The 26,018-nt window shown below is 46.2% G+C and overlaps 1 protein-coding gene across 1 annotated transcript in view; it reads right to left on the bottom strand.

Annotated features, from left to right (window-relative positions):
• Nucleotides 1-26,018, bottom strand: part of LOC124777035 (mediator of RNA polymerase II transcription subunit 15) — a 521,147-nt gene that overhangs the window by 5,814 nt on the left and 489,315 nt on the right. Inside the window, exon 2 of the mRNA XM_047252301.1 lies at nt 7,398-7,449. Coding sequence (XP_047108257.1) covers nt 7,398-7,449 — 52 coding nt within the window. The remainder of the gene's footprint in view (nt 1-7,397; nt 7,450-26,018) is intronic.

Below are 26,018 nucleotides of genomic sequence, written 5' to 3'. Positions count from 1 at the left end.
GGCGCAGCAGAATGCAACACGTGGACACGCTACAGCTTATTTTTCAGTGTAAATCTGAAGTACTGTAATGGAGATTGAAGCTTTGACAATGCCAACCATTCGTGATCGAGAAAAGTCAAAAAGTCATCCAAGAGACGCCGGACGAAGAACCCGAGACAGAAGCCAACAGACAGACACTTTGTGTGCATGCGCACTTTACTGACGATTAAGGAAAGACCGTACGACAACGCAGTATCTTGTATCTTGGGGAAGACGGCAGGGTAAGTACTGCTTGTGCTAATGTAAGACTCTTGCGACCCCTCTGGCAACAGCTTTGTGCGGTCTGTGCACAAATGCTGCGTTTCACAAATAAATAACATCGATGGGTGGCAGAACAGACATCTCTGTTTTGTTTTACAAAATTTTTATTCCGTTTTACCCTGTCAAGCTGCGGCACTACTCTTGTAAGCGCACTGCATTTTAAGTAATCTTAATAAATTTTACGATTAATTTTGAATAAATCGTCAAGCGTAGTATTTACTAAGTGCAACAAATATTACCGTAACTTTCTGCAGATGACTGAAAGCGAGCACGGACACGGGGGTCACGTTTCTACTGTAGTTTCCACATTTTTCACGTCTTCCTGGAGCGAAGTGAAAAGTGTTCTCGCAATTTCATTGGAACGGAACATGTTTCCTCGTTATTTCTCAGCTTCGCTCTGCATGCGAACTTGCCCCGAGAAAACGTAGCAGCTGTTAAATGACACCAGCGCGTGCACGGGGTCTGCTTCAATTCCGTCCCCAAAATCATTTAACTAACGAGAATTTCCGTGACGGAACAAAATAAGATCAGGGCTTAACGTCCCTTCGCCACAGAAATCATTACAGTGAGAGGAGCGCCATACCGGATTGGGCAAGGGCGTGGAATGACATGTCCCGTAGCCTTTTCAAAGCAGTCATCCCAGCATTCGCGTTAACTACGGAAAAGCTGAGTCTGAACGGCTGGACAGGGATTTTAAACCAGCTACACGCAAATGCCAGTCTAGTGCCTTCAACCGCCGCGGCTGTCGACACTGACTCTACAAGCTGCAGACACTGACTCTACAAGCTGCAGCCCGTGTCGGCGGCGGCGGCTGCACTCTCGGATCGCACGTCATTTAAACAGTCACTGACCTCTTCTCGGAGACTGTCATCGTGAAAACAAGTCTGTGTCAACCGTTTACCATTGCGCAGCGTTTAACTTAATTTCACACGGCTGGACACTTCGTCGACGTTCTGCCTCGCCCTCTAGGGGATTTCGGCAGGGCCGTCACTATTCTGGATTTCGAGGCCCCTCTCACCGAAAAGAGTTTGTGCGCTCTCACCTACAGCGACTGGAAGGCGGAAATCGTAACGGAGGGCAACATCGACACCACACGCACAATTCCCAGCTTCCAGAGGCGCACAACAGCGCGCCACTTTATTGTGCAAGCACGAATGGAGCGGCGGGTTTTGTACCCGACACCCCGGCAAAGGTATTACGGCTCTCATTGTGCAGAGACAGTAAATATGTTTACCACCGGAGCTTATTGTCCCTGCACTCGAGGCTCAACTTCTCCGCGAGAAGAAACCTTCCGAGAACGCAAAGACGGGGGAAATGCGATATGCTGCCCAGAGGCCACTGTATCCCGCTGAACGGATCGGATATTTATGTACAGCGCAAAATGGCAACAACTCGGTAAAACACCTCGAACCACACTATTAATCAACAACGCGGAGAAAGCCTGATACGTCACGAGTCCCTTTTTTAAATACAACGCTGTTTATTTATTTTTTCTTTTCTTGTTTCAGCACGAAAATTCGATTTTACCCGAAAAAATCGCCATTTTCAAAGATTTTGAACATACTATACCAGCTTTATACTCATTCCTCAAGGTCCTCATCGGTGTACATCAATCATTTGAACAACTGAATATGTGCAAGTACATACTTCTGGACTGAAATGGAACGAAGGAGACCCTTTTCCCCTCCCTTCTGTTTCACCTGACGGCACTGTCAGCGGTCAGCCCTGTACTGTAAAGCGTCTGGAAGCGAACTGAGAGTTGTCAGATCTGCCACGGACGTGGGCTGTTAACGGTGCGGCATGAACCAAACTAGCGAAAACAGGAATATGACCAGTAACACACAGAAGAAAAAAATCTAGGCGCCTCTGCCTTTTAGTTTGTGTAATACAGTCAGCTTCCCCCGATTCCAAATGTGTAGTTGCCACGTCACTCTATGGCTCACGTATCATCATAGGTGCATGCAGGTAATCCATCATTGCTTCAGGGGCATCGACAGAAAAAAGAAGGATGTCAACGAGCGCAACCACGAATATCAGTTTGCGCAATTGTTCCTCAAACACTCATTTGTCATGTCATCACACACACACACACACACACACACACACACACACACACACACACACACACACACACGCGCGCGCGCGCGCGCTACATAATCTTTTGACAGTGTAAACCCCATCAATAACTAAGAGCAAACCCCTTCTTTAAGACTTGAAAACGTGACGCAGCCTTGTGATTTACGGGAGCTTTAGCCCAAAGCTGCGAGGTGAGAACGTTTCACTGAAATCAGTGATACACTCAATTAGAACAATTTTTTACCAGCAATGTTTCATTTTCTTTTCTAAGAAGTGAAATTTTTCATAGGTCGACTTCTCGCTAAGCATGCAGGCATCACAAGAACAAGTGAACGCTCCTGACATATCATGAAAAATTAAATACACTTAAACAATATTTCCGACACGGTCAATGCTTTAATTTTATTCATCTACCGTGACAGTCATGCAAACGTATTTCGAGGAAAGAATTTACCAATGTTAAGGGCTTTTGAGATTCTTCGGAAAGGAAGATATTATATCTCAGTATCTGTTAATATCTACTCGGAAAATTCGCAAAATTGGCCGAAATGTGCTCAGTGTGAACGAAACACTGCCGAAAGAGGACACGTTCTGTTCTTGCGCGCTTCTTTTATTTTACAGAGCGTCTGGAAAAGCACGGTGTGGGAAATCTTGCTTCTCGCATTTGGCCAATCTCCCCCTCCCCTTCTCCAAACACCTGAGACAGCTGTAGTAGTGTACAGAAACGCATAATTCGATTGAGAAACATTATCAGTTCCAATGTTTCTGCTGACAAATTCGCGAGCACAGAGAAAAAACTAGTTGCCCCTATCCCTACCGTCACCTGTTGAAAACCTTTTTTCGATGTCTGCAAATGTTAGTGTAATATCAAGGAACGAGACACGAGAAAGTCACAGCAGTAACTGTAACGAGAAATTCTTAGAAGAGGAGGCAAAAAAGAATCGGTGCTACCGAGAAGGGGTCAATTAATTCGCCTCCTCTGCCAACACAGTATTTTTCTGGTTAATCGAATGGAAAGAACGATTCTCGGCAATAGACGGAGAGGAAGACCTAGACTGCCGGCCGCAGTGGCCGAGCGGTTCTAGGTGATTCAGTCTGGAACCGCGAGACCGCTACGGTCGCAGGTTCCCAATCCTGCCTCGGGAATGGATGTGTGTGATGTCCTTAGGTTGGTTAGGTTTAAGTGGATCTAAGTTCTAGGGGATGGGCAAGGCAATAAAATAGATTTATATATATATTTGACACATTTGTGACGCTGCAGGTAGTAGAGTTAGTTAAGATCATAGGAGTTAAATACTAATATGTGTAAGAAGAATAGCTGCCCATTGTAATTAGAGTATAGCTGTAGCTCACAAGCCACTGCATTGTAATTAGCTGCAAATTGTATCTAACATACTTAGAAAGTAAGACCCATTAATCATACAAGGAAGTGGGTTATGTTGTATAATCATTATTGATGGTTAATAAAGAAATTTAAAAAAAAAAGTTCTAGGGGACTGATGACCTCAGACGTTCAGTCCCATAGTGCTCAGAGCCACATGAACCTTTGAAGACCTAGACTGCAACACTCCGGGCAGATCGGATACGGTGCAGGCGAAATGAGTAGACTAACAGAGGGCAAAGAGGAGTGGAGGTGTGCTGCTGCCAACGAATCTTGAGATCGTTACTAGGCGACAGTAATGACCGCAGTATTTACATTAAATGTCAGAATCTGAACACTCCTAGAGTGCAGGAGCGGTAAGTAACTTCGGAGTGGTAACTTTGAACCTTGACAGTACTAGACTACGATGAGAAGAAATATTAAAGAGAAGTGTACGTCAAGCATTTACTGTCGACTCAAAACGGCTGGAGTTTTCAATACAGCGTATCGCACGACGATAGTTGTGACTGGGAGATCCAGACAGTTATTGTGAGGCCGTGTTTTTTTTTCTCGCCGGCGCCGTCTGCCCGCAGGTGAACCGAGCCGGCCTGGGCTGGGGGTACGCTCCACTCCACCCCACTCACTGCCAGACAGCCCCCGCCCCCGCCACCCCACCCCCCTCGTCCGGTCCGCCGCCTGCAACATCGATCGCGCTGCGGCAAGGCGGTCGGCCCGCGGCTCTTCCACCACGGCAAGGCCACGCCGTCTGCCAGACTTCGGTCGTCCCGCAGTGGATTCACTTTTGCTTCTCCGCACTTCTCCACCGGCGCGCACGAGGACATAGCTCACCCCCTCCGTATCAGTCGTGGCGTGCTTCGTGTTCACGTACGGTTAGCAGCGACGGGCAGAACAACTTGTGTCTGGTTATCGTGTTATAACTCGCCGTCCACACCCACTTCCGGAACAATAAAGCAAAAATGGGTACAAATTTTACACCAATTACTAAAGCAAGAGGTACATTATTTGGTTTTGATATTTTCAATACGCACGTTGCGTTACTATACAGGGTGTTACAAAAAGGTACGGCCAAACTTTCAGGAAACATTCCTCACACACAAAGAAAGAAAATATGTTATGTGGACATGTGTCCGGAAACGCTTACTTTCCATGTTAGAGCTCATTTTATTACTTCTCTTCAAATCACATTAATCATGGAATGGAAAAACACAGCAACAGAACGTACCAGCGTGACTTCAAACACTTTGTTACAGGAAATGTTCAAAATGTCCTCCGTTAGCGAGGATACATGCATCCACCCTCCGTCGCATGGAATCCCTGATGCGCTGATGCAGCCCTGGAGAATGGCGTATTGTATCACAGCCGTCGACAATACGAGCACGAAGAGTCTCTACATTTGGTACCGGGGTTGCGTAGACAAGAGCTTTCAAATGCCCCCATAAATGAAAGTCAAGAGGGTTGAGGTCAGGAGAGCGTGGAGGCCACGGAATTGGTCCGCATCCAATCCATCGGTCACCGAATCTGTTGTTGAAAAGCGTACGAACACTTCGACTGAAATGTGCAGGAGCGCCATCGTGCATGAACCACATGTTGTGTCGTACTTGTAAACGCACATGTTCTAGCAGCACAGGTACAGTATCCCGTATGAAATCATGATAACGTGCTCCATTGAGCGTAGGTGGAAGAACTAAAATGAGCTCTAACATGGAAATTAAGCGTTTCCGGACACATGTCCACATAACATCTTTTCTTTATTTGTGTGTGAGGAATGTTTCCTGAAAGTTTGGCCGTACCTTTTTGTAACACCCTGTATATCGAGAAAAATTAAGCGCAGCCCATGGCCATTAAACTGAACGACTTTACATTAAAGCAACCCTCGACGCGAAGGTCCGTTTGAACAAAGCAGTTGGCACGCCCTGCTCTTACCTTCTTTCGACTTGGTTCACACAGCCAGTTACGGTGTTGGGTGGGGTGGGTTGTGGGGGCTCAGGGCTGAAGTTAAATGTGGACGCCAAACCACGGTGAAACTCAGCATTTTTCACATTAATAAACCATTGCCTTAGGTAAAACGACCAGATTTTAAGAAAAGTAGGAGAAATAATTTGAAGATCGAACTACAGCCCTCTGGGTTTGTGGTCTGACACACAGTCACTCTGACACCGAGCCACAAGACTGAAGCACATAACAAACCAGTGAAAGGTGTAAGCCAACCGTGCACGCCTCAGAGCTTCAGAGTACCAGGATACCGTGGAGAGAACTAATTCTGTGGCCCACTATCTAACCGAGATACAAAATATATTTTAACTAGGTAGAGTTTGAATTGAAACTAAAAAATAAAACACTCGATCATCCTTACAATGACCATGCGTCAGAAGATGCAATGGTAGCTCATTCTTCTGTCGCTTCTTCGCACAACACCATAATTATGAATGAAGAGCACAATACTGTGTATGTTCTAGGAGATTAATTTATTTCTTTAGCCAGTTTTCGATTCACAAGACCATCAACATAATGTAACCTAGTCTGTTGATGGCCTTGTAGGCCGAAAACTTGTAAACAAAATAAATTAATCCCATAGAATACAAAAAGATTGTGCTTTTCATTTACAACAAGTTTCGGCGATGCAAAAACTGATCTGTAACAACAGTCCGTTCTAATGTTTGCTTTACAGACTCCAGTTAATTTAATAGTTCGCAGTGCAGCCTCTGGTATAAAGAAATAAATTTAAAAAAACATAAATAATTTCCGCTTTGCGTTGCCACTCATTCTCTGCTGTACATCTGCTGACTTAACTGTAAGTCACTAGCCAGAAAACCTGACTGTATTAGGACTCAAAGTCTGCATTTCGTGAAGGGAAAAATTCTCTGGCTTTCGCAGAACGATGTCTTGCGCGAAGCGTCGTCGAGGATGCAAATCGCCGAAATGAATTCAAACCTGAAGTAGATGCTCAGCGAGTTCCTTAAAGCCGTTTTCCCCCGTTTTCGCATTCATTCGTTTCCCGGCAGGTACAGTGCATCTCAAAACATGCAAATGCAGATGTCCCTTTTCCTAGTTATATCCACTCACGTACGTTGTACGAACGTTGCTACAACATCCCGCCGCTGCCAATGCCGAAAATATTAATCGAGTCGTTACACAACGATACTCTGGAAGTAGTGTGATCCGGCGCAGCCGCTTCCTGCCGTCAAATGATATCAATCAGACGACGAACAGGGAGCTTTCCCCAGAAATACACGCCAACTGTACCTTAGTGAGTGACCCGTCTGCCCCACTCTGCAGACTCGGTCGCCTTCGCTGGTTCTGTAACGCGCATGTAGTCACCGGTCCCTATCACAAGATACGATCGGCTCAGTTGTATACAGTCTGACGGCTGATCACGGCGTGTGAGGAGCCACAACAAGGGTTTATATTACACGAAGCTGACAACCCTACTGCTAAATTCCAAGGCACGGCAGTACCAAGCAGAGTGTGTGCCTGCAGCTGACATTACATTTTGAGAAAACTGCTTTCCTTCCCCATCGCTAGCCAGTAAGCGGCGTCCGGCTCCTTCTCAGCCCTAACCCGCAGGCACGCACTGCACTCGGCCCGGCCACAGCAGCGAACACGTTATTCTCATAGGGCGGGTGCAATGATGACAACTTACCATTGCTTGTTCAATCTTGTTATCGATGGCAACTGCGCTGGTACCGGAGGCACTGTGAACATAAAGAAGAAAAATTATGTTAGGTATACATACATCTGACAAAACTGCAAACATCAATACTTTTTAAAAAATATAACTGTGATTACTTGATAATTTAATTCGTTATAAAGCAATGACAAAAATGCTGCGCGGAAAAGTTGGCAACCTTACTGATCAGAAGCTCTGGTACGTTGGAAAAGTGGCTGATATCAGAGTAAAGGTCTTAATTAGCCAGTTCTGTGGGATGCATTAATCATCACGAAAGGAGCGTCTCGACTGCATATCCGAGGAGAAAATTCCTATGCTGCGATACTATGTGCTCGGATATAATATCTATAATCACGAGTCCTTTATCCATTTCAGAGCATTAATTTGTGGCGCCAGCACCATTTAACCTTCAACACGGTCGCTAAGTGCGAGAAGAACTGCATTCCGCCTGAAGATTACTCGAACGTTTCATAACAGAAACAGCAGAGTACACACCGGAAACTGCGAAAGACATGTTACAACACCAACCAGTCTGCGTCTTATATTGTCATCGGACTAAACGGTCCACAACACAAGTACAGACAAACCTCCACCACTGTGCGACAGATTCAAAACAAAAATCTCTCTTTACTTACGAACGTTTCCAATTACTTAAGTAACAAGTCAGTAAAACATTTATTCGTGCGCACATAAATGGAACTGCGGCGTTGATGGAAGTATTTCTTGTGACAATACTGTACATCCTAGTCTTTCAATCGAATGAACACAAAAACTAGTCACAAAGAGCTAAAAATTGGCATTATCATCTCCGGAAAATCACAAGTCCAAGTCAAAATTCTATTGAGACTTTACTGTCGTACAAAGTAGCTTAATGAAAGTAGCACTGGGCAAAAGAGAAAGACGTGTTCCTGATAACGCAAGAAGCCGAAATTCACAAAGGACCCCCCCCCCCCCTCCCCCGTAGCTTAGTGATAGTAGTACCGAGCAAAACAGAAAGACGGTGTCTCTGATAATGCACGAAAGCGAAATTTACAAAGCACCTCCGTCCGTTTACTGTAATTTTTTCCCGCTCTACATACACACATACTTCTGCACTAATGTGTACACCTCCACCGAAAATCGCATCGCCAAAGAAAACACGAGCGGGCGGTTTATCCGTAGAAGGGCGGTTTTCTCCTGCAACCGGCTGCGGCAGTGGCAACTGATCGATGCGGCCCTCTGTGGTAGCCAAGGTCTGCACTAAAATATCCTCCCTCCTCCTATTCATTTTTTCGTTACTCTCTCTTCAAGGAGAAGTGTGTCGTTAACTCTTTGCTGAGACGATAGATACATTATATATATATATACTGGTGTAAGAGAGTAAACGCAGGAATAGTTGCGCAACTTCACAGAGTCTTCCATGTACGGATGGAGGACTTTCGGGATACGACTTTAGAGTGTTGACGTATTCCCTCCTCATTACGTAATGGATATATTTAAAGCCCCTGAAAACACGGAAAAAGAGGTGATAGTAGTAAATAGCTTGGCACGGTGGAAGATAGGTCAGAGTTGGAAGTTCGTAACGACGGAGCACTGTGGCTGATTTGACGAATGGAAGGAGTAATCGGTCGGGGCTCTACAGTTGCCTGTGACAGTTTACGACAGTGACAGAATGTCGAAATGAGGATGGCGGGACGGGGATTTGAACCTGTGTCCTCCCAGGGCCTGGACGGGAGGCCGCGCCACGGTTCACGGCGACTGCAGAGACTCGAGCTGAGGTGATGGGGCGGAGCCGCGGGCTGCGCGTCGTAACGGCCGCCCCAATGACCCACATGCAGACGGCGCTCTCTCAGATCGCAACACGCGGCTCGGCACCGCACGCCACGGCAAGCACCGAGCCGCTGCCTCAGCTCCCAAATTTCAGCGATTGGCGGCCCAAAAACAGAAAACTTCTTCAAAAGAAACGAGTGGTCCTTTCGAGTGGCTGCACATACATTTCACTTTTTTTTTCGTTTTATTTTTCGCGAAACTTCATAATATTACGTAGAAAGTAAGAATATGGGCAGCGCAATGACCCCACTTTGGTAGGGATGTCGTTTCCCGTAGAGCGATTCCTATAACCTCGGGCCAAACCATTTCTGGGAGCCGGCAGGTGTGGCCGAGCGGTTCTAGGCGCTTCAGTCTGGAACCGCGCGACCGCTACGGTCGCAGGTTCGAATCCTGCCTCGGGCATGAATGTGTGTGCTGTCCTTAGGTTAGTTAGGTTTAAGTAGTTCTATGTCTTGGGGACTGACGACCTCAGATGTTAAGTCCCATAGTGCTCAGAGCCATTTGACCCATTTCTGGGTCGTGAGGGAGCAGCTCGCGACCCCTGAAATGCAGCAAGTTTTACGTTAAACACTTCCTCGCCGTCCAGCATCCGAGAACGAGTACTAGTCTGCTCGATAAAGGCAGGTGAACGACGTCGCTGTTTGATGATCTGGAAAAAATAAGGTGTAACACTCGGACGTGGCTTGAAGCCCGCAGCTCCTACATGTCCAGTTTCGGAGAAAATTTCTACAGCTGCTTCAACCGCCATTCACAATACTTCGTGACAGTTTCACCTCGTGCAGATAAATCTTGTCAGGACGAGCGAGACACTGCTCGCAGACCGACGCACGTGAAGCACAGGAGTTGGCGCGCATTCGCTACGTTACGCGGCGCGAGCCTACTCTGGAGGGCTGGCTGCCCTCAGGGTGAGGCCAAGCGGCCCTGCCAGGCCCAAGGGCGGTCGGATCGGCGTTTGTGGGTCGCGCGGCGTGGCTCACGCAACGGGGCGGCCGACCACCGGCTCCGCACAAACTCGGAACTGTCTGCTGCAGGGAGCCAGCCTGGTCAGTCTGTGGCTGCGTGTTACGCTGACTCTGCTGCATGACCGCGGAGAATTACGGCAGGGTAAACGCCGGGCTGCACCGCGGTCCGGAGTTCGACAACGGCACGGCCCCCCTGTAACCGGGTGGCTCAGTCAGTTCAGAGGTCGCACCAAGGACAGGGTACGCCGCCTCCGACATGACAGGCGCGTTCACTATGAGAGCTTCACCTTTAAATACACGTAGTTACTGTGCCGGAATACCAGACTTCGCGGTTAGATTTGATCCTACAGGATACAGCAACGGCGACTTCCTCCTTTGACATATTAACTAGCTGACCCACGCATTTTATGAAATGGTGCAACATGGGTGCTACTTTTTCCGATGTGAAAGGTATGATAGCTACTGTACATATTAATCTAGCTAGGGCAGGAACTTGAAATACTTTCCTTGATGCTCGACCAGCTGCTGTACTAACACTGACTTAAAGAATAGGGACGTATAAAGTACCTACAAAAAGCCCTATTGGAACAAGAAAACTCACAGATTAATGGTAGTAATATTAATACTTTCGAGAGTTGTTTAAAACTGAAGTAAGTACATGCGGTGTGCTTAATTACTTCAAGATTTTTAATGATACAGTACGATACTAAAGGGAAATCCAGAAAGTCAGTTTGATGGCTAAGGAATTCAATCCCAGTAGGAATACTAAACGTTCCCGGGACCTACAGGACCATGAGTGAACATACAAAGGCATGTAACGGGTTACATACTTTTTCACCTCACTCAGTTATCAACCTAAATTTTGCTCTCGACACTCGAGCCTCACTAGGTACAACCAGGTCTAATCAATCACAAGAGGCCTTTTGTCAAATAGACAACTGCCTCGACTACTAATAGAAAGGGAACGGAGGATGAGGTTTAATGTGTAACAGAGACACGACGAAACGTGGAACCTTTCACCCGTTAAAGTTGTTCGTCGAGGTAAAAGTATGGCGAAGTGCCAGGAGCAGAAAATCACTCAACCGACCTCGAATAGAACTCAGGACTTGTAATCTGTTTCGGATTTCCACCCCCCCCCCCCCCTCCCTCCGAACCTCCAATTACCAGTTAAAACTTTGTATAAATAATATTCAGTTAGCTGAAAGTGTTCCAAAGTGCTTAAGTAGTGTACGTAATTCACTAAAAACATCAACATCTGATGCCATGCACTACGCGAAAAATCACTCAGCTACTGTGAAGTAGAATAAAACACTGGGGAAAGTTTTACTCCATGGGTAATAGGTAGACTTGTGGTACCTGTAAAACGTTTTGAGGCAGTAGTGTCCTCGAAAGCCAGACACGGCGTAAAGATTGCCTTTAGAACTGCCTCACGGCAGAACTGTAAGAAAATTGCTCTTTGCGCCTTGGCTAGCTGTAACGGATGTTTGGAAATGCTAATTCTCTACAACACAAGAGAATACTACGAGCAGGCCGCGAGCGCGACGTGGCAAAACGCGCAGTAACTCGGCGGAGGGGAGCGAAATGGCGGGCGCGGTGGGAGTCTCTCGCCAAATATGGAGCGGCCAGTTTTCGCGAGCGGCAAGCCGTGGCCGACGCCGCCGCTTCAGAGTACAATCCAGCGATTAAATCACGTTGACATTAGGTTCAATGCTAGGCTTAATTCTCACGATATTTCACTTAGGAGGCTATTTCTTCTTGGGAAGTCACGACAGTTAAGGAGACACGGTCATGATACATCAAGTACCAAAGATTGTGCCATATTACGAAGGAGAGAAATTAGCACTTCAAATTTCGCCAACAGCTTTGGTTTCTACGAAACTATTTTGAAATTGTTTCAGTATGCAATCCTTGTCGAGAAAATTACGAAGTTGTATGGCCACAAAACAACAATCCCGAAATAAGGTAATTATGAATGGCACAGTCCAAACCCAGTTGGGCAGTCAGCGAATCTCAGGCGGTGGCGAATCTAAGAATTCTTTTCTTGAAGACTTTGTGGTCATGCTTATCAATAACGTTGAGTACTTTTCCGGATTTTCTTTTTTTATCATACACACGACCGTTCAGCCACTCAACAGGATCACATAACAATGCTTCTTAAAGGTCCAAAATGAAATTTTGTTTAACCTAAAACATTAACGATTTCTTAATGGAACACACGTTACAGGAAACACAAAAAGAGAAGTGAATATCGGTGGGCACTGATTTCTGTCGAACTGCAGCCGGTAAGTATCTCAAGGATAACTAACGAGCAGTGGGCAGATTGCCAGGGTGCTGACAGTCAGTATTATCACAACACAGCGGGAGAGCAAATGCCAAGCTAGAGGGCGAGAAAACGCAGGCGGGGGTGTCGCAACGGCGCACTGCGATGCACAATATCGACCGCCCCGCCGGCACCTGTCTTCTCCTGCTGCTGCTGCCAAAGCGCCCCGGCAGGGCTGCGCCACACACACACACACACACACACACACACACACACACACAGGACCTGACTGCGTGCGGCTCGAAAAGCCACTTCTTCCTTCCGGCGACAGTACGCGCCTAACGCACACAGCTGTAGGGCACCTAAAATTTTCGGAAGAAAATGCCACAGAAATTGTTTTTGGAATCCTCACTGCAACTGTGTGTGAGACACTCAGTGTCTCTCCGCTGAAAAACCTGGAAACCTCCGCTTACAGCTGCGATTCGTGCTCCTATAAAATTTCATATAACGTGTGCTGCATCAGAGTTCTCGTTGCCTTATTCCAATATACGTGCTTCCCCTCCATGTCGATACTGATAAAAAATCAAGGACAAAATTATAAGTGTACAAGTACCCAAATAACAAGTAGCTGTCATCTACAGAAGCTAATTATTGAAACTTTATATATATTCGAGAATTTACTGTTTATATATATTCGAGAATTTGACAGCTGCAATTGACTCTGCTATGCAAGTAGAATATTGCTACATGACAATTCGAAAAAGGGGTCAAATAAAAAATAGAGGTGAAGCTTTAACTGTACATATGATGTAACTGGCGTCCGCCCGCCACCATGTTGTTCCAGCTGCCTGCCAGCGAGTGCTACGTATGTGCAAAACGTAGCGCTCATTTCGAGAGCGACTCCGGGAATTTGTGTGTTGTTGTTGTCACAAACAATGCAGATACTGAAGAGACGGGAAGCTGAACACAGGAGGAAGCGACCTCCGCTTTCTCCGCGAGTGGCGCAGCTCTGGAGAAGTCCGCGGGACAGCGCTGCGGGCAGCCATGGCGGGCGCCACGGCCGACACAAAGAACGCGGTGGGCGCTGGCGCCTTAGTGGCGACGGAAAGCGTGTCTCTAGCCACACGGCTATTGCCTTTTGTACTTACTTAGGAAAAAAGTGGTCAATGTACTTCATGACGACTTCCCGCAGCAGGTCCTGCTTCATGACGACGGAAGGGTAGTCGACGTTGTTAATAACCTTGGCCTTCATTGTTGGAAAGCAATGTTACCGATAAGACGAAGCAACGCCGTCAATGGTGAACGCAGAGGCGTTAACTGTCAGGGGACGCACGCGCGCTAAACACCGCAGCTACGACGGCGGGCAAGCGACTGACGCTCTAGCTGCGACTGCTAGTTGAGCAGGCGGCCGCGGCGGCGCCACGAGAGCGCTACGTCACTGCCGTGACGTCACCGCGCCCCGCGAGTCGTCACCGACCAGCGCAGCCCGGCCGCGCAGCAGACAGCTCGGAAAGTTCTTCACTTCGACAACCCGCCTCTCGGCTTCCGCAAAACGCACAGCTTGAGCGAGCGCGTGAGCTTACGGCTGCAGACGATTCGCAACTGCCTTCTCGGCCAATTCCAACACTTACCAGTTCGAAAATGATCCTTACTGCCCTTTCTTACAATCAGAGAGGCACTATCGGAACAAAATTTTCAGACCAGTACACTAGCGACGAATCTAATAACCCTCAATTATTCCTGCTCTAGTGAGATAGCTGTTTACAGCATTCAACATCTTTATTTCCGCGCGCGCGCGCGCGCACGCACACACACACACACACACACACACACACACACACACACACACACACACTACGATGAGCCACCAGTAACGTAGTTTTTCGCTCATGCCGCCATTGCACACAGTCATTAACACTACACCTCATCCAACTGCTTGGCACAGGATTCACAGAACCAGTTTCAACAATACTTCTCGACCGATCCACTCTCCGCCAGCAAGTACGACAAATCAACAGCGAAATATTTCCAGATTTCTGTTGTTTTATTACGATGGTCGTTTCTCCCTATGTAGTCAGTGTAAACAAAATATTTTCGCATTCGGAGTTGAAAATTAGTTCGTGATTGAAATTCTATTAAAAGATTTCCCCGCAAAGAAAAATATCTTTGTTTTCATGACTGCCACCTCGTCTCGTGTATCGTATTCGCGACACACTATTCCATATTTCGCGGTAATACAGAACGAGCCGCCCTTATTTGAACCTTCTCCATGTCCTCCGTCAATCCTATCAGGTAGGAATTTTGTATCGAGCAGTTACACTCCAGAACAGGGCAGACAAGCATAGTGTAGCCAGTCTCTCTAGTAGATTTGTTGCATCTTGTAAGTGTTCCGTCAGTGAAACGCATTCTATACTTCGCCTTACCCACAAAGTTTTCTATGTAATGCTTCCAATTTAAGTTGTTCGTAACTGTAATAGGTATTTGGTTTAACCGAAGACCTTTAAACGAGTATTGTCATCGTGTAACCGAAATTTACCCGATTCCTTTTAGCACTCGCGTGGAGCACCTCACACTCTTTATTGTTCAGGGCCAATTGCCACTTTTCGCACCAAACACACTTCCTGACTATATAATTTTATAATACGTATTGATCATCTGATGGCTTTACTAGACGGTAAAGGACAGCATACGTACATCGTCTCTTCACAATGTATTACAGACCGTTTAAAGAGTTTATTAACAGGAGAGGTACTGTAACACTTCCTTGGGGAACGCCGGATAGCAGTTCTGTTTTATTCAGTTACATCGTGCCACTTTCATCACAAAATTGGAATGTTCAGTGATTAGACCGTAAGAGCCGATTCTAGTGCATGAACATGTAGAGCATAACTGGGACAAACAAGTACGTACACAGCTGGATACGACCACTCTTCCAAAAGTGGCGGGGAACGTCAAAACATACGACCGGCATTATAACGTAAGTATTTCCACTGGCACACAATAGGGGCTCTGTGAACGCGTTGCGTGAAAGAGCTACAGATTGAACTGCGTTATATTTTGCCTCACAAGTAACAATTTTTAAGCAGCCCACTGTGATGTGTGTGTCAGGGAGTGAATCCTTATTTAAGTTAAAATTGCGCAGTGGAGTGATCTCTGCCCGCCCACTACTCCCGGACCTTAGTCGTCCTTGGAGGCGCGCGCTACTCGGGACGCGACCAGAACGAGAACGGGCGAGGCGCCCGCCGTGTTATTCTCTTCATTATCGCCTTCTCTTCTCACCGGGTAAATAACTCGCCCCTGTCCACGCCAGAGAAAACATCTTGCACGTGCCGTGCAGCTCCTGATACAACAACTGCTGCAGCACGAACTTATCAGTGCCTGCGTTGCCTACAATTAGTACGGAGAACGGTGACGCAACATCAGGTTTCTGTAGACTCCAGCTCGAAACTGAAGACAATTTGATTAACGCTCGTCACCGGCCAGCCTAATACCATTCGATGTATCCCATATGATGTTCATCACTTATTTTCATAAACTGTTAAGTGAACCTGACAGGCTCGCCATTAGCAACCTGCCTTAATTTCTAACGTAGAGACGCCGAAAAAAGTCATAAAACTTCAACGAGTGAAGCGTCAAATCTCAGCGTTAGTATTTTTTCCCGCTTTTCACTACAGAGTACGTAATTTTCGTGTCACCTCTACAAAAATCGAAATGTGCTTCAATGTGACATCGTTCTTTCAAATGACTGTCCTCTACGTTCTGCATGTCTTACAGCATGCCAGTCGTCATAAGCAAATTAAATTCATACGCATTCTAAGTGACAACTATTTTCGTAAGTACAAACTTGGTATATAATCAAAGAGCCGCTAACTGAGTTCTAAGAAGGCAATTGTCATTTCTAGCTTTTACGCAATACATTTAAGTACAACTGTGACGTAAGGTATCAATGTAAATTTCGAGCAGTTCCTGTCGCTGTTCTTGATTGTACTGGAAAGAATGGAGAGTCGTAAGTCTAACGATTTCGGTTTTTATTCTCCTTTTATATTTTGTTTACCAGAACACAGCAGTATTTTCAATTTAATTTCCACTAATAAATTACACACAGGTTATATTAAGTATACGGATGTCACATATCAGATAACATCATCACTTAAAAAGAAGACTCGCTGCTAGATAATACTCTGTGACAGACCTCATCTCACCAGTATTTAGCAGTGCAGTAGAAAAACACTGATATGGAGTCGAAGCTATAATAATCTATTTAGTTTCAGTATTTACGCTTTTTCCGTCAAATTAGAACTTTATTACAGAACGAATAATATCTTGCGTCGGACTTCTTTCGCAACTAACGATGTTGCGTTATTTAAGTGTGAAAGTTCGAAGTTGAGTACAGCAACGCCAAATTCACGCTCGTGCGAGTTGGCCATTATTGCTGTACGCATCCTCGTTATTTACAGAGCGAAACAACGCAACCACGCACGTCAGCGCTATGTAGTGCGAAGTACTGATTGGGAAGAAAAACTGACACCAGTGTCTCGGACAACACACTTGAGTGATGTAAGTACGCGCTAACTCACCACTCACTCATGATGCATTGGTCGTACAAAGAGTTTACGTAGTTTCAGATTCAACAACCAAATACTTTAAAAATACCGAAAAACTGTCAAAATTTGCATAAGCGTTACATACGCGATTATTTCGCAGTTACATTTGCAGTTATGAGCAGTGTAACCTCAAGGCGTTTCACTGCAACGTATCCCCCCCCCCCCTCCTGCTTCACTGTCCTTTTGCAGTAACAGTTGAACACAGTGAATGCGTGACAAGAATCAGCGACTGACATCTTCCTGTACCACGTCACGTCTGGCCACTTGGGCAAAATGCCGCCGAAGAACCGGTTGCTGCCGTCGCAAACACTAGCTAGCATCTGCCACTGCGAACGCTTCGATCCACGGCTTCCACTACACCGTGCCTCACAAATTCTACCCGATGATGGCGCGCGTATTCCTACTGGAATTTCACTTCACAAAGGCAGTGTACTGGAATCCTGCTTTCTTCCCTCGACCGATGCAAGCAAGGACAAGAGACAAGTGCGGCGTTTATTACGCTAAAATAAAAAATAAGTCAATAAATCCGTCAATCGAGTGTACTGTTTAAATAATGGAACGGGCTTGCAATTATTAACATTAGCGCGAAAAGGAGAAAATGCATACAACATAGAACCGAAAAAATGTATCCTTTCTTTTGTTGTGTGTTGATGAACTGGCCAAAGCAGATGAGTTGAATCTTACGCCAGGATTTACTTACGTGTCGATTCAAAGTTTCGTTATTTTTCGTCATTTTTAGCTATATATAGTTCCTGTCTCTTGAGTTCCCCATATTTCAGTATTACTGTGGTCCTTAGGCTCATACGGTACATCTTAGTTTCTCCCCATCCTCATACGGTACATCTTAATTTCTCCCCACCCAAAACTCCATTTTTCCCGCGGTTACTCCGTTAGTTTACATATTTATTGTTAACAATTTCTGCGATTCTATAACTGGTGATTACATTTCGGCGCCACGAAATTGTTTGCAAGCCACCGGCGCCATCTTGAAATTTTGTGTGTGGTACATCTTTGTGTCTGGTACAACGTCACGAGTAGAATCGTGCGCCAGAATTTGTCCAGAAGAAGTAGTCGCTTCCCTAACTCTCCTTTCAGGAAAACATAGGCCTCGAGAGGAGAAAAGGGAAAGAAGATAAAACCAGCTGCAGTGGCGGGTTCACTTATAAGGAGTCGGGTTAACGACTACGTTATCGCCACAAACCGACCGCTAGCACACACAGATAATTATAATAATCGATGGTCTAACTCGCGAAACAAACAACTCGTTCTGTAGAAACAACAGCTGAGGGCGCGTTCTACTGGGCAATTCCCACAGTTAGCTACACAAGGGAACATATTCCGGTTTTAAGCAACGTACGTTGCAGAACTCGCGTAAGAACTTACGAACGGCAAAAATAAAAAAAATAGCGTAATGGATTGAGACTGAATTATTTCTTTCTTGTTAATGATAATCGACAGAACGTTTTTAATTCGCTAATGAAGGAATGATTATTCTTTAGAAAACTCAACTTTCAGGGATAATATTTTCAGAATATAGAAGGTTGCCAGACTTGAAGAGAGACAACTCGGTGTGTGAACACCCCGACATGAGTACGAAATTCAGGTTCTTACAAACTCTAACTGCATTTGCAACTTTCTCCTGAGAATGAACTGCACTTCATTTGGGTGGCAGAGGTCCCTCTTTGTTTCTAGACAGGCAATGAAAACTGTGTTGAGACTATGAAGGGAAATCAACGCCGACCACGGACAGTACAGCAGAAGACCCATCACCTGCCCCCCCCCCCCCCCCCCCCCACGAACCTAGGCAGCTCATCCCAACTGCGAAACTGCGAGCAATACGCCAATACGGGCTCAGTGGCTGTCGATTAAAGAGCGGGAATGCAGAGTTCCGCAAGAGACCGAGGACAGAGACGCAAAGCGGTTACGTCTACGGCGTTAAAAGCCTCACAAATATCGTGCTGCAGCATAAGAGAATGCGTCGGCACCTCTCCGTCACCGTGCAGGCACCGCTGATTATTCAAAAGTAGTGTCCCAAATTAAAAGGGTATGCCCAGTAATCGAGGCGAGCACTGCTTATCAGGGATGGAGGTTATCGCTGAAACAACTGGTTTGCGGTTATATCAGTTTTTCTCCACGCCAGAGTAACCTGATTGTTAAAACCGCTCAAAACAACTGTTTCCAAAATAACCAATTTTCGGTTTTTTGCTCCCATTATTTCCTGTAATAAACATAGAAATTGAAAAAGGTTGAAAAATGTTGAGTGTCTCAGTTTCAAGATACCCAGAGCAAAAATATTAAATTAAACAGGCAAACAAAAGGAAAGTTAGTCCGTCCACCGTCTGTTGCTTTTCTCGAATCACCAGTATTCTCCTACTGATACTAATTTTTTGAAAATCTGCTCAAAAACCATGTTGTAATCTGTTTGAGCATTACGAATAGTCAGTGCTCTAGGGTCAAAACTGACATTGAAGAACTCTGTTTTCTTGTTAATTTGTCCGTTTCCGAGGGCAAGAAGCAGATAAAAGACATATTACGTGGACAGAGGCAGCAGATCATCTACTCTGTATTTTTATTGTTTTGTTTATGAAAGAACTGTTGTCAAGTCTTTAATTTACTACTGTTACTGTAATTCGTTTCATCTAGTAGACAGATCTCTAATCTTTTAAACCATATGAAGCACTGTATTTCACTGCTATGTCACTCTGTAAAAATATTTCCAGTTTAGGGTTGATACCATTCTGCAGTACAGGGGACGTTCACCGACGACAGCGAGAAACTACCGTACAGACGAGGTGGGGGCGAGTCCCGCACAGAGCACGTACAACGCGTACCTTAAGCCACGACACACGGCGAGAGGGACGCTATTGCCTCAGCAATGCCGTACCATTTTTTACGCCGTATGTTTGTTGCTAGTTTCTGTCGGTTTTGTTATTAAAATAGTACTGGTCGATTTTCCCATTTTGCATAATAACGCAATATGTCAAACCAATGCACATTTTATGACTAAAAACTACTCAGTTTTTTGAAAAGGCTTATTTAAAAACGAAAATTTTTAGCACTTCCGCTATGGCTGATTGATTGTTCGGTGTTTTTACTCTGTTATTAGTAAAAAATAAACAAACACCTGTTACAAAGGAGACGAAACAAGTACCGAAAAATACCGGTTATTCAGAACTAAAATACGGGTATCGATTTTAACTCTCCCCCCCCTTCCTCCCTCTCTGAATGGCTTTGTCTTCTTTTTCTGAGGTTAATAAGTCTGAAGACCAACTGCAGCTACAGTTGATACAAAGAGGGGCATCATATTTCTCTCTCAAATCACATAACACAGACAGTACAGAATTATGAAGGCCTCGGCAGTGACAACGGGGAATCAAAACGACAGTGCATGTGGGTAATGTTTGGGAGACGTAACGCGAAGTCTGTCGGTCTCTCAGTTTAAAGTAACAGCAGTACAGCGAAGAGACGGGAACAAGGCCCGCGAGCTGGTGGAGGAGGAGGGCCTGGCGGTCGGTCGGTCGGCCCCTGACTGCCAGACGAGAAGCAGCGCCAAGCTGCGGGGGCGGCTGTCTTGTTATGGCCGGCCATCTGCCTCGCGAGGCGGCGCACGCACGACGCCGGGTGAGCAGCGGGTCGGGGTTCGTCAACTGCGTGTCGAGGGGGGTGGGGTGAGGTGTGTCGCTTCCAACCGCTCAGAAACTGCATCTCTTTCGACTATTTATTTAGTTGTCCAACTCCGCAAGTTTGCGTTGTTTAAACAGCATTCTACTTTATGTGACATCTCGATACAGTTCACAGGCGATTCGACTGCTTGCTGAGCTTTTTGCAACAGCGGAATGAGTACGAAATCTTAGGAATCTTCGTTGTACAGCACATGTTGGTCGCATTTACGAAAATTAAGATAGGAAGAAGATGTTTACATTGAACGGCTGTCTACACAGCACTACGATTTGCTCCTCCAGTTTCAACACTTGAGGCAACTGTATAGTAGGTCTGTCCGGAAAATAAGTAGTCAGTCTTCTTTTACGAAGGTGATATGTTGCAGAATTTCTTGCTACTGCATCCACACGTACATGCAGGCTACACTCGGCGAGCCACCGTCGCGAAGTTTGAGTGACACGTCGTCGAGTGTGTCGCGAGCTAGGGACGCCCTTCCGGTGATTAGCGACGAAGGAGCCGGAGACGAATTTGGTAGCAGAGCGATAAAACAGCGTACGTTTCCGTAGAAACTCGAGGCGAAGTTGGTCGACTTTTGACGCACTGCTTTTAGACTGTTGTTCTACTACAGGTGATACTAATCCCAGACACAAAGACTCGGGAAGCGCAGTCCACCCAGGAAGCAGGTAGTCCACGTACAAAACCCTCGCTCGGCCGACACTCGAATATCGCTCGCCAGCCCGTTAGCCTCGCCAAAGGAGACCCAGAAAGAGCAGGGCCTTTCGAGAAAGCGTCCACATGCAGGCACTGCAACACAGGCGTCGTGTATCACGGTGCAAGTATCAACTGATGTAGCGCTTCCTGCTACGTGTATTCCGCGAAAAAGAGCATAACGGTACAGGTACAGGTATTGGAGCTGAGACAGTGGCTTACTGACAGTCTTCCTTCCCGGGCACCACTCGCGAGTGGCGGAGTGCACCTCCGCTTGTGCACACTGGTTCCTCAGGTGTAGCAGCGCTGGGTCCGCCGATTAGCGTTTAACCAGTGGTGCACCTATGTCCCATAACAATTTGTCTCTCATGACGCGACGCTCTCCGAATGGCGTTCGTGGGCTCCGATTGCTGGAGTATGCGCGCGCGCACGAGCGAGCGAGCGAGAGAGAGAGAGAGAGAGAGAGAGAGAGAGAGAGAGCTGTCGGGTCATACTTTGCCCCGACATGTATCAACTGCATCCGCGGTCCCCTAGCCCGACCCCTCTGCGCGCTATCGGAAGCCACGGCTCTACTTTTCGGCTCTGTCGCTGGCTTACATGCTGGACCAGAGAGAGGCCGGCTCCATGCCGCCCTCCCTTAACGAAGCGAACGGGAACACAAGTCATGGTCTCCAACTATACAAGGAAAGCGATTCGTAAAGCTCAACAACATATTTCTCTGCGTCCCTTAAACATACTACACTGTGACATTTGGAGACAAAAATTCGATTTGGATAGGTTGGTTACGTCGACGAAATAGTTTGTCTTCACCGTGTGCGAAGTGATATACGCGGGAAGACAAAGGATGACCCGATAAATGCGTCCCCAAGTGTGTACACGGATTACCTACTGTAACTTCACACAAAGATTTAATAATCAAACACAATAAAACAAAGTATTCTCAGGCAAAGACAAGGTTACGTGAAATAACCTATTTGTGACGAAATTCGAGACAACGGCAAAATTAAGGGGCCTTGTGAGAAGTTCAGATACTAACACATTCAGAAAGAGAAGAGTAGGCCACACTGTCTGAGACACACTTTATTCTGCCAAGTCCGAGCAATACGGGTAGTTCGGTAGATCGCTGGAATACGACAAAAAAGGGCAACAATGACACCGACGAGTACGCTGTAAGTACAGAAGACAGGCAGGGGAAAACGGCACGGATAGCTCTGGAAAAACTCGCCTTATTCATACACCACGTTAAATGCACCATGGCAAAGATTGTGCCGAGACGCTGGCAGTACGGGTCCGGTAGATAAATTAAAACAACGCCAAATCTACTTTGCTTACTGGCAGGCTGTACGCAAATGTTAATCTGAATCACTGAAATGAGAGGCCTCTCTTACGCCCGTTGAAGAAGCACTTCAGAAACGTACAGCACCGAGGCGGTTCGTAGGACACTGGAGCAAGTTCGGTCCGGAAGGCCTGCGAGTGATAGTCGGGCGCACAAGTTGTCAGTGCACGCTAAATAACTCCTGCTCTAGCAAATCGGCACGTGTCTCTAACGTACAGTCCGAACTGCTAAATTCGAAGCGATTTACGCAAATTAGTCACTTAACTTCGTATCAAAAGTGAGTGAAAGAGTAGTATATTACATTCTCAGTAAAGTTTTGAGAAATAAGAACGCACGAGTGGAAAAATGCAAAAATTACGAGAATTATCGGACAATCGGCTGGCATCTTAGTAGGGAATCGATGTTAAAGAATAATAATCAGAAAAATATGAGAACAAACGAAAACACAAAACTGCTACGTCTTTTGTTCTACGAGTCCACGTACGATGATAAATGCAGAAATCCTCCTTCGGAACAGAAGAACACTTGAGGATCGCCTCTAATCGACTGCAGTACTGGCGCCGAGCAACAACGAACTGTGTGAGATTTGGCGAGTCGCTGGACTGTCGTCACTTGTTAAGGTTTCAGCTCGAGTTTCTGCACAGGTCTAGGAGCAGGTGCTGATGACGTAACACAAGTACTGGGAGTCAACCGGACAAGAGGTTTCCTACGACTCACTTCCATTCGCCGACCGGCAGAGTCCGAGCAACGCGCCGACGTAGTAACATACCGTCACAAGCTACGTCCCCAAGACCAGCTGAGCGGTACGTGTTCCAATAACTGCTTACTTTTATCTCGGACGGGTTCTTTATTAGTCGAATAGAGCACATGCTGTATGCACTTGCCAGTTCAATCGTCCCTGTAAAAAGGACTTTTAAATTATAATTCTTCCCGCTTGGGGAAAAACAGTCAAGAACGTTTACGGAGATTTCCGCCACCTGACTGTAAACTATTGTTTATTTACTTCACACAATCACGATTTCCGCTTCACAGCCACCATCGAGCGCAGTTTGAAACGGCACGAAATGACCGAACCGCCTAAATGACACGTCGTCATTGAAATGACATATCCACTCTTATAAACAAGATATGATGACGTATCACACATACATGGGCCGGCCGGTGTGACCGAGCGGTTCTAGGCACTTCAGTCTGGAACCGCGCGACCGCTACGGTCGCAGGTTCGAATCCTGCCTCGGGCATGGATGTGTGTGATGTCCTTAGGTTAGTTAGGTTTAAGTAGTTCTAAGTTTTAGGGGACTGATGACCTTAGATGTTAAGTCTCATAGTGCTCAGAGCCATTTTAACCACACATACATGATACGGCTGCCATTATGCACGGTAAACAAAGATCAATAAACTGTATGGCGTATTCGACAGCCAATACATAGCTGTGACCTGTATTCGTCAGGTCCATAGGACATACGGACGTATGGCGGTGGCGTTTTTCAGCAGAACACTTGCCGTCCAAGGTCCACGTGTCTCTATGAACTGGCTGCACGCTCCTGAGGTGTTCCGGCGGCCAGCGAGGTCCCCCAATGTACCGAGGACCAGTTACAACAGTCGAGGGCCAGGGTGCGAGGGCCTTCCCAGCAGTCAGTCAGAGCGCGCACCCACGCCAGAGGACGGCACTCTGCTCTCAGTATCCTCCTACAGCGCAGCTTCTTTGTTGACTCAGTTTACCATCTCCTGCTTCTCTCCTGGCTGTTTCCTTATTTTTGTCGTCGTCAGGCACTGTATGTTTAGGTTTTTATGTTACGAATTGAGTCTTACATTCTGATGGTCCAGTCAGTCAAATGTAATTCTTTGCCTCTTTACGTCAGACACCTGAGATTTATATAACTGAGTTTTATGTTACAAATTGTAAGTTATATTCGACGTACACATATCGGTGTAGGAATCCAATCGTTCTCACCACGTAACCTGACACAATATTTGCTTTAACTGCCTTTGTCTGAGAACAATTAAGTAAAAATAAAAAAGTTTAATTTTTCAAAACTGTTCTACTGTGGCAACTGTGTTTATCACCAAATCAAAAAGTTCCGTTTAAGATGAATTCCTTGTGTCAGTGGTCTCGAGTTGCACCTATTTATCTCGGTATCGGCCTACGAGGCTGGTTTTCGCATTAACCTTCTAACCACCGCCTGCCCCGCAATAAAATAAAATAAAATGACGCAACAGAAAAGTTTAATATATGTTAAAAAATGAAGAAATTCCTCCAGCTGTACTAAGGTGTTGGTTTTATTGGCAACTAGTTTCGATGTTGTTACATCATCATCTTCAGGCCCATACTTGTTGACAGCAACTGTACGTGTCTAACACTAGTAGTCAGTGGTGAGATAGGCGTGTTCCATGCCTTCCGTTGCTGTCAACAAGTATGGGCCTGAAGATGATGATGTAACAACGTCGAAATTAGTTGCCAATAAAACCAACACCTTAATACAGCTGGAGGAATATCGTCATTTTTTAACAAGTACTATACTAGCTGACGTCCTAAGTCGTCCATTTCAATTACGGATATACGAAGATGAAAAGTTTAAGGCCGGTGAGATGTTAACAGGGAGTTTTGTGGGTGCAGAGCCGCGTAAACTAACTGCCACTGAACGTCTGCGGCGGCCTACTCCGGGCAGAATGTGACGGCTCCAGTGAACTTAGGCAGCCGTCAACCTGCTGCCTGCCCTGGGAAGCGCTGCCGGCCTCAGTTCCAGGAAGCCGGCGGCTGAGGCTGCGGGTCGCACGCCGCCCCCTCGCTCTCCGCTCCCGCCGCCAGCACCCGCCTCTGCTGCCTACACCGACGCGTGCGCGCCACTGAAATCCCAAACGAGTCCTTCCGATGTGCGTGTCATATTGATATACCGCCTTTTTTTTTCCTTCGTAGACGTATACAGGGTGAAAAGTATTTAAACCGACAAACTCTGGGAGGTTGTAGGGGACATCAAAACAAATATTTTTCCCTAATGTCATTTTTTCCTATGAGGATTATTTAAACCGGTGGAGGCCGTATTACGCTCTTCAGTTGTTAGAGGTCGTATTACGATCTTCAGTTGTAGGCAACTCCTGTCCACCAGTGTAGTAGTGCATTGTCCCTGTTTACTAATGGAGCGATACACCTGGAGTGATTACACTGATATGGTTGGTGCGTACTACGCAGCGCACCACAACGGACGAGCTGCACAGCGGATTTATCAACAACAATATCCTAATCGCCGTATCCCG

The sequence above is a fragment of the Schistocerca piceifrons genome, chromosome 1, assembly GCF_021461385.2.
Source record: "Schistocerca piceifrons isolate TAMUIC-IGC-003096 chromosome 1, iqSchPice1.1, whole genome shotgun sequence".
Classification (NCBI taxonomy): Eukaryota; Metazoa; Arthropoda; class Insecta; order Orthoptera; family Acrididae; genus Schistocerca; species Schistocerca piceifrons.
The sequence above is the reverse complement of the archived record's forward strand: the minus strand, read 5'-3'. Positions and strand labels throughout refer to the sequence as shown.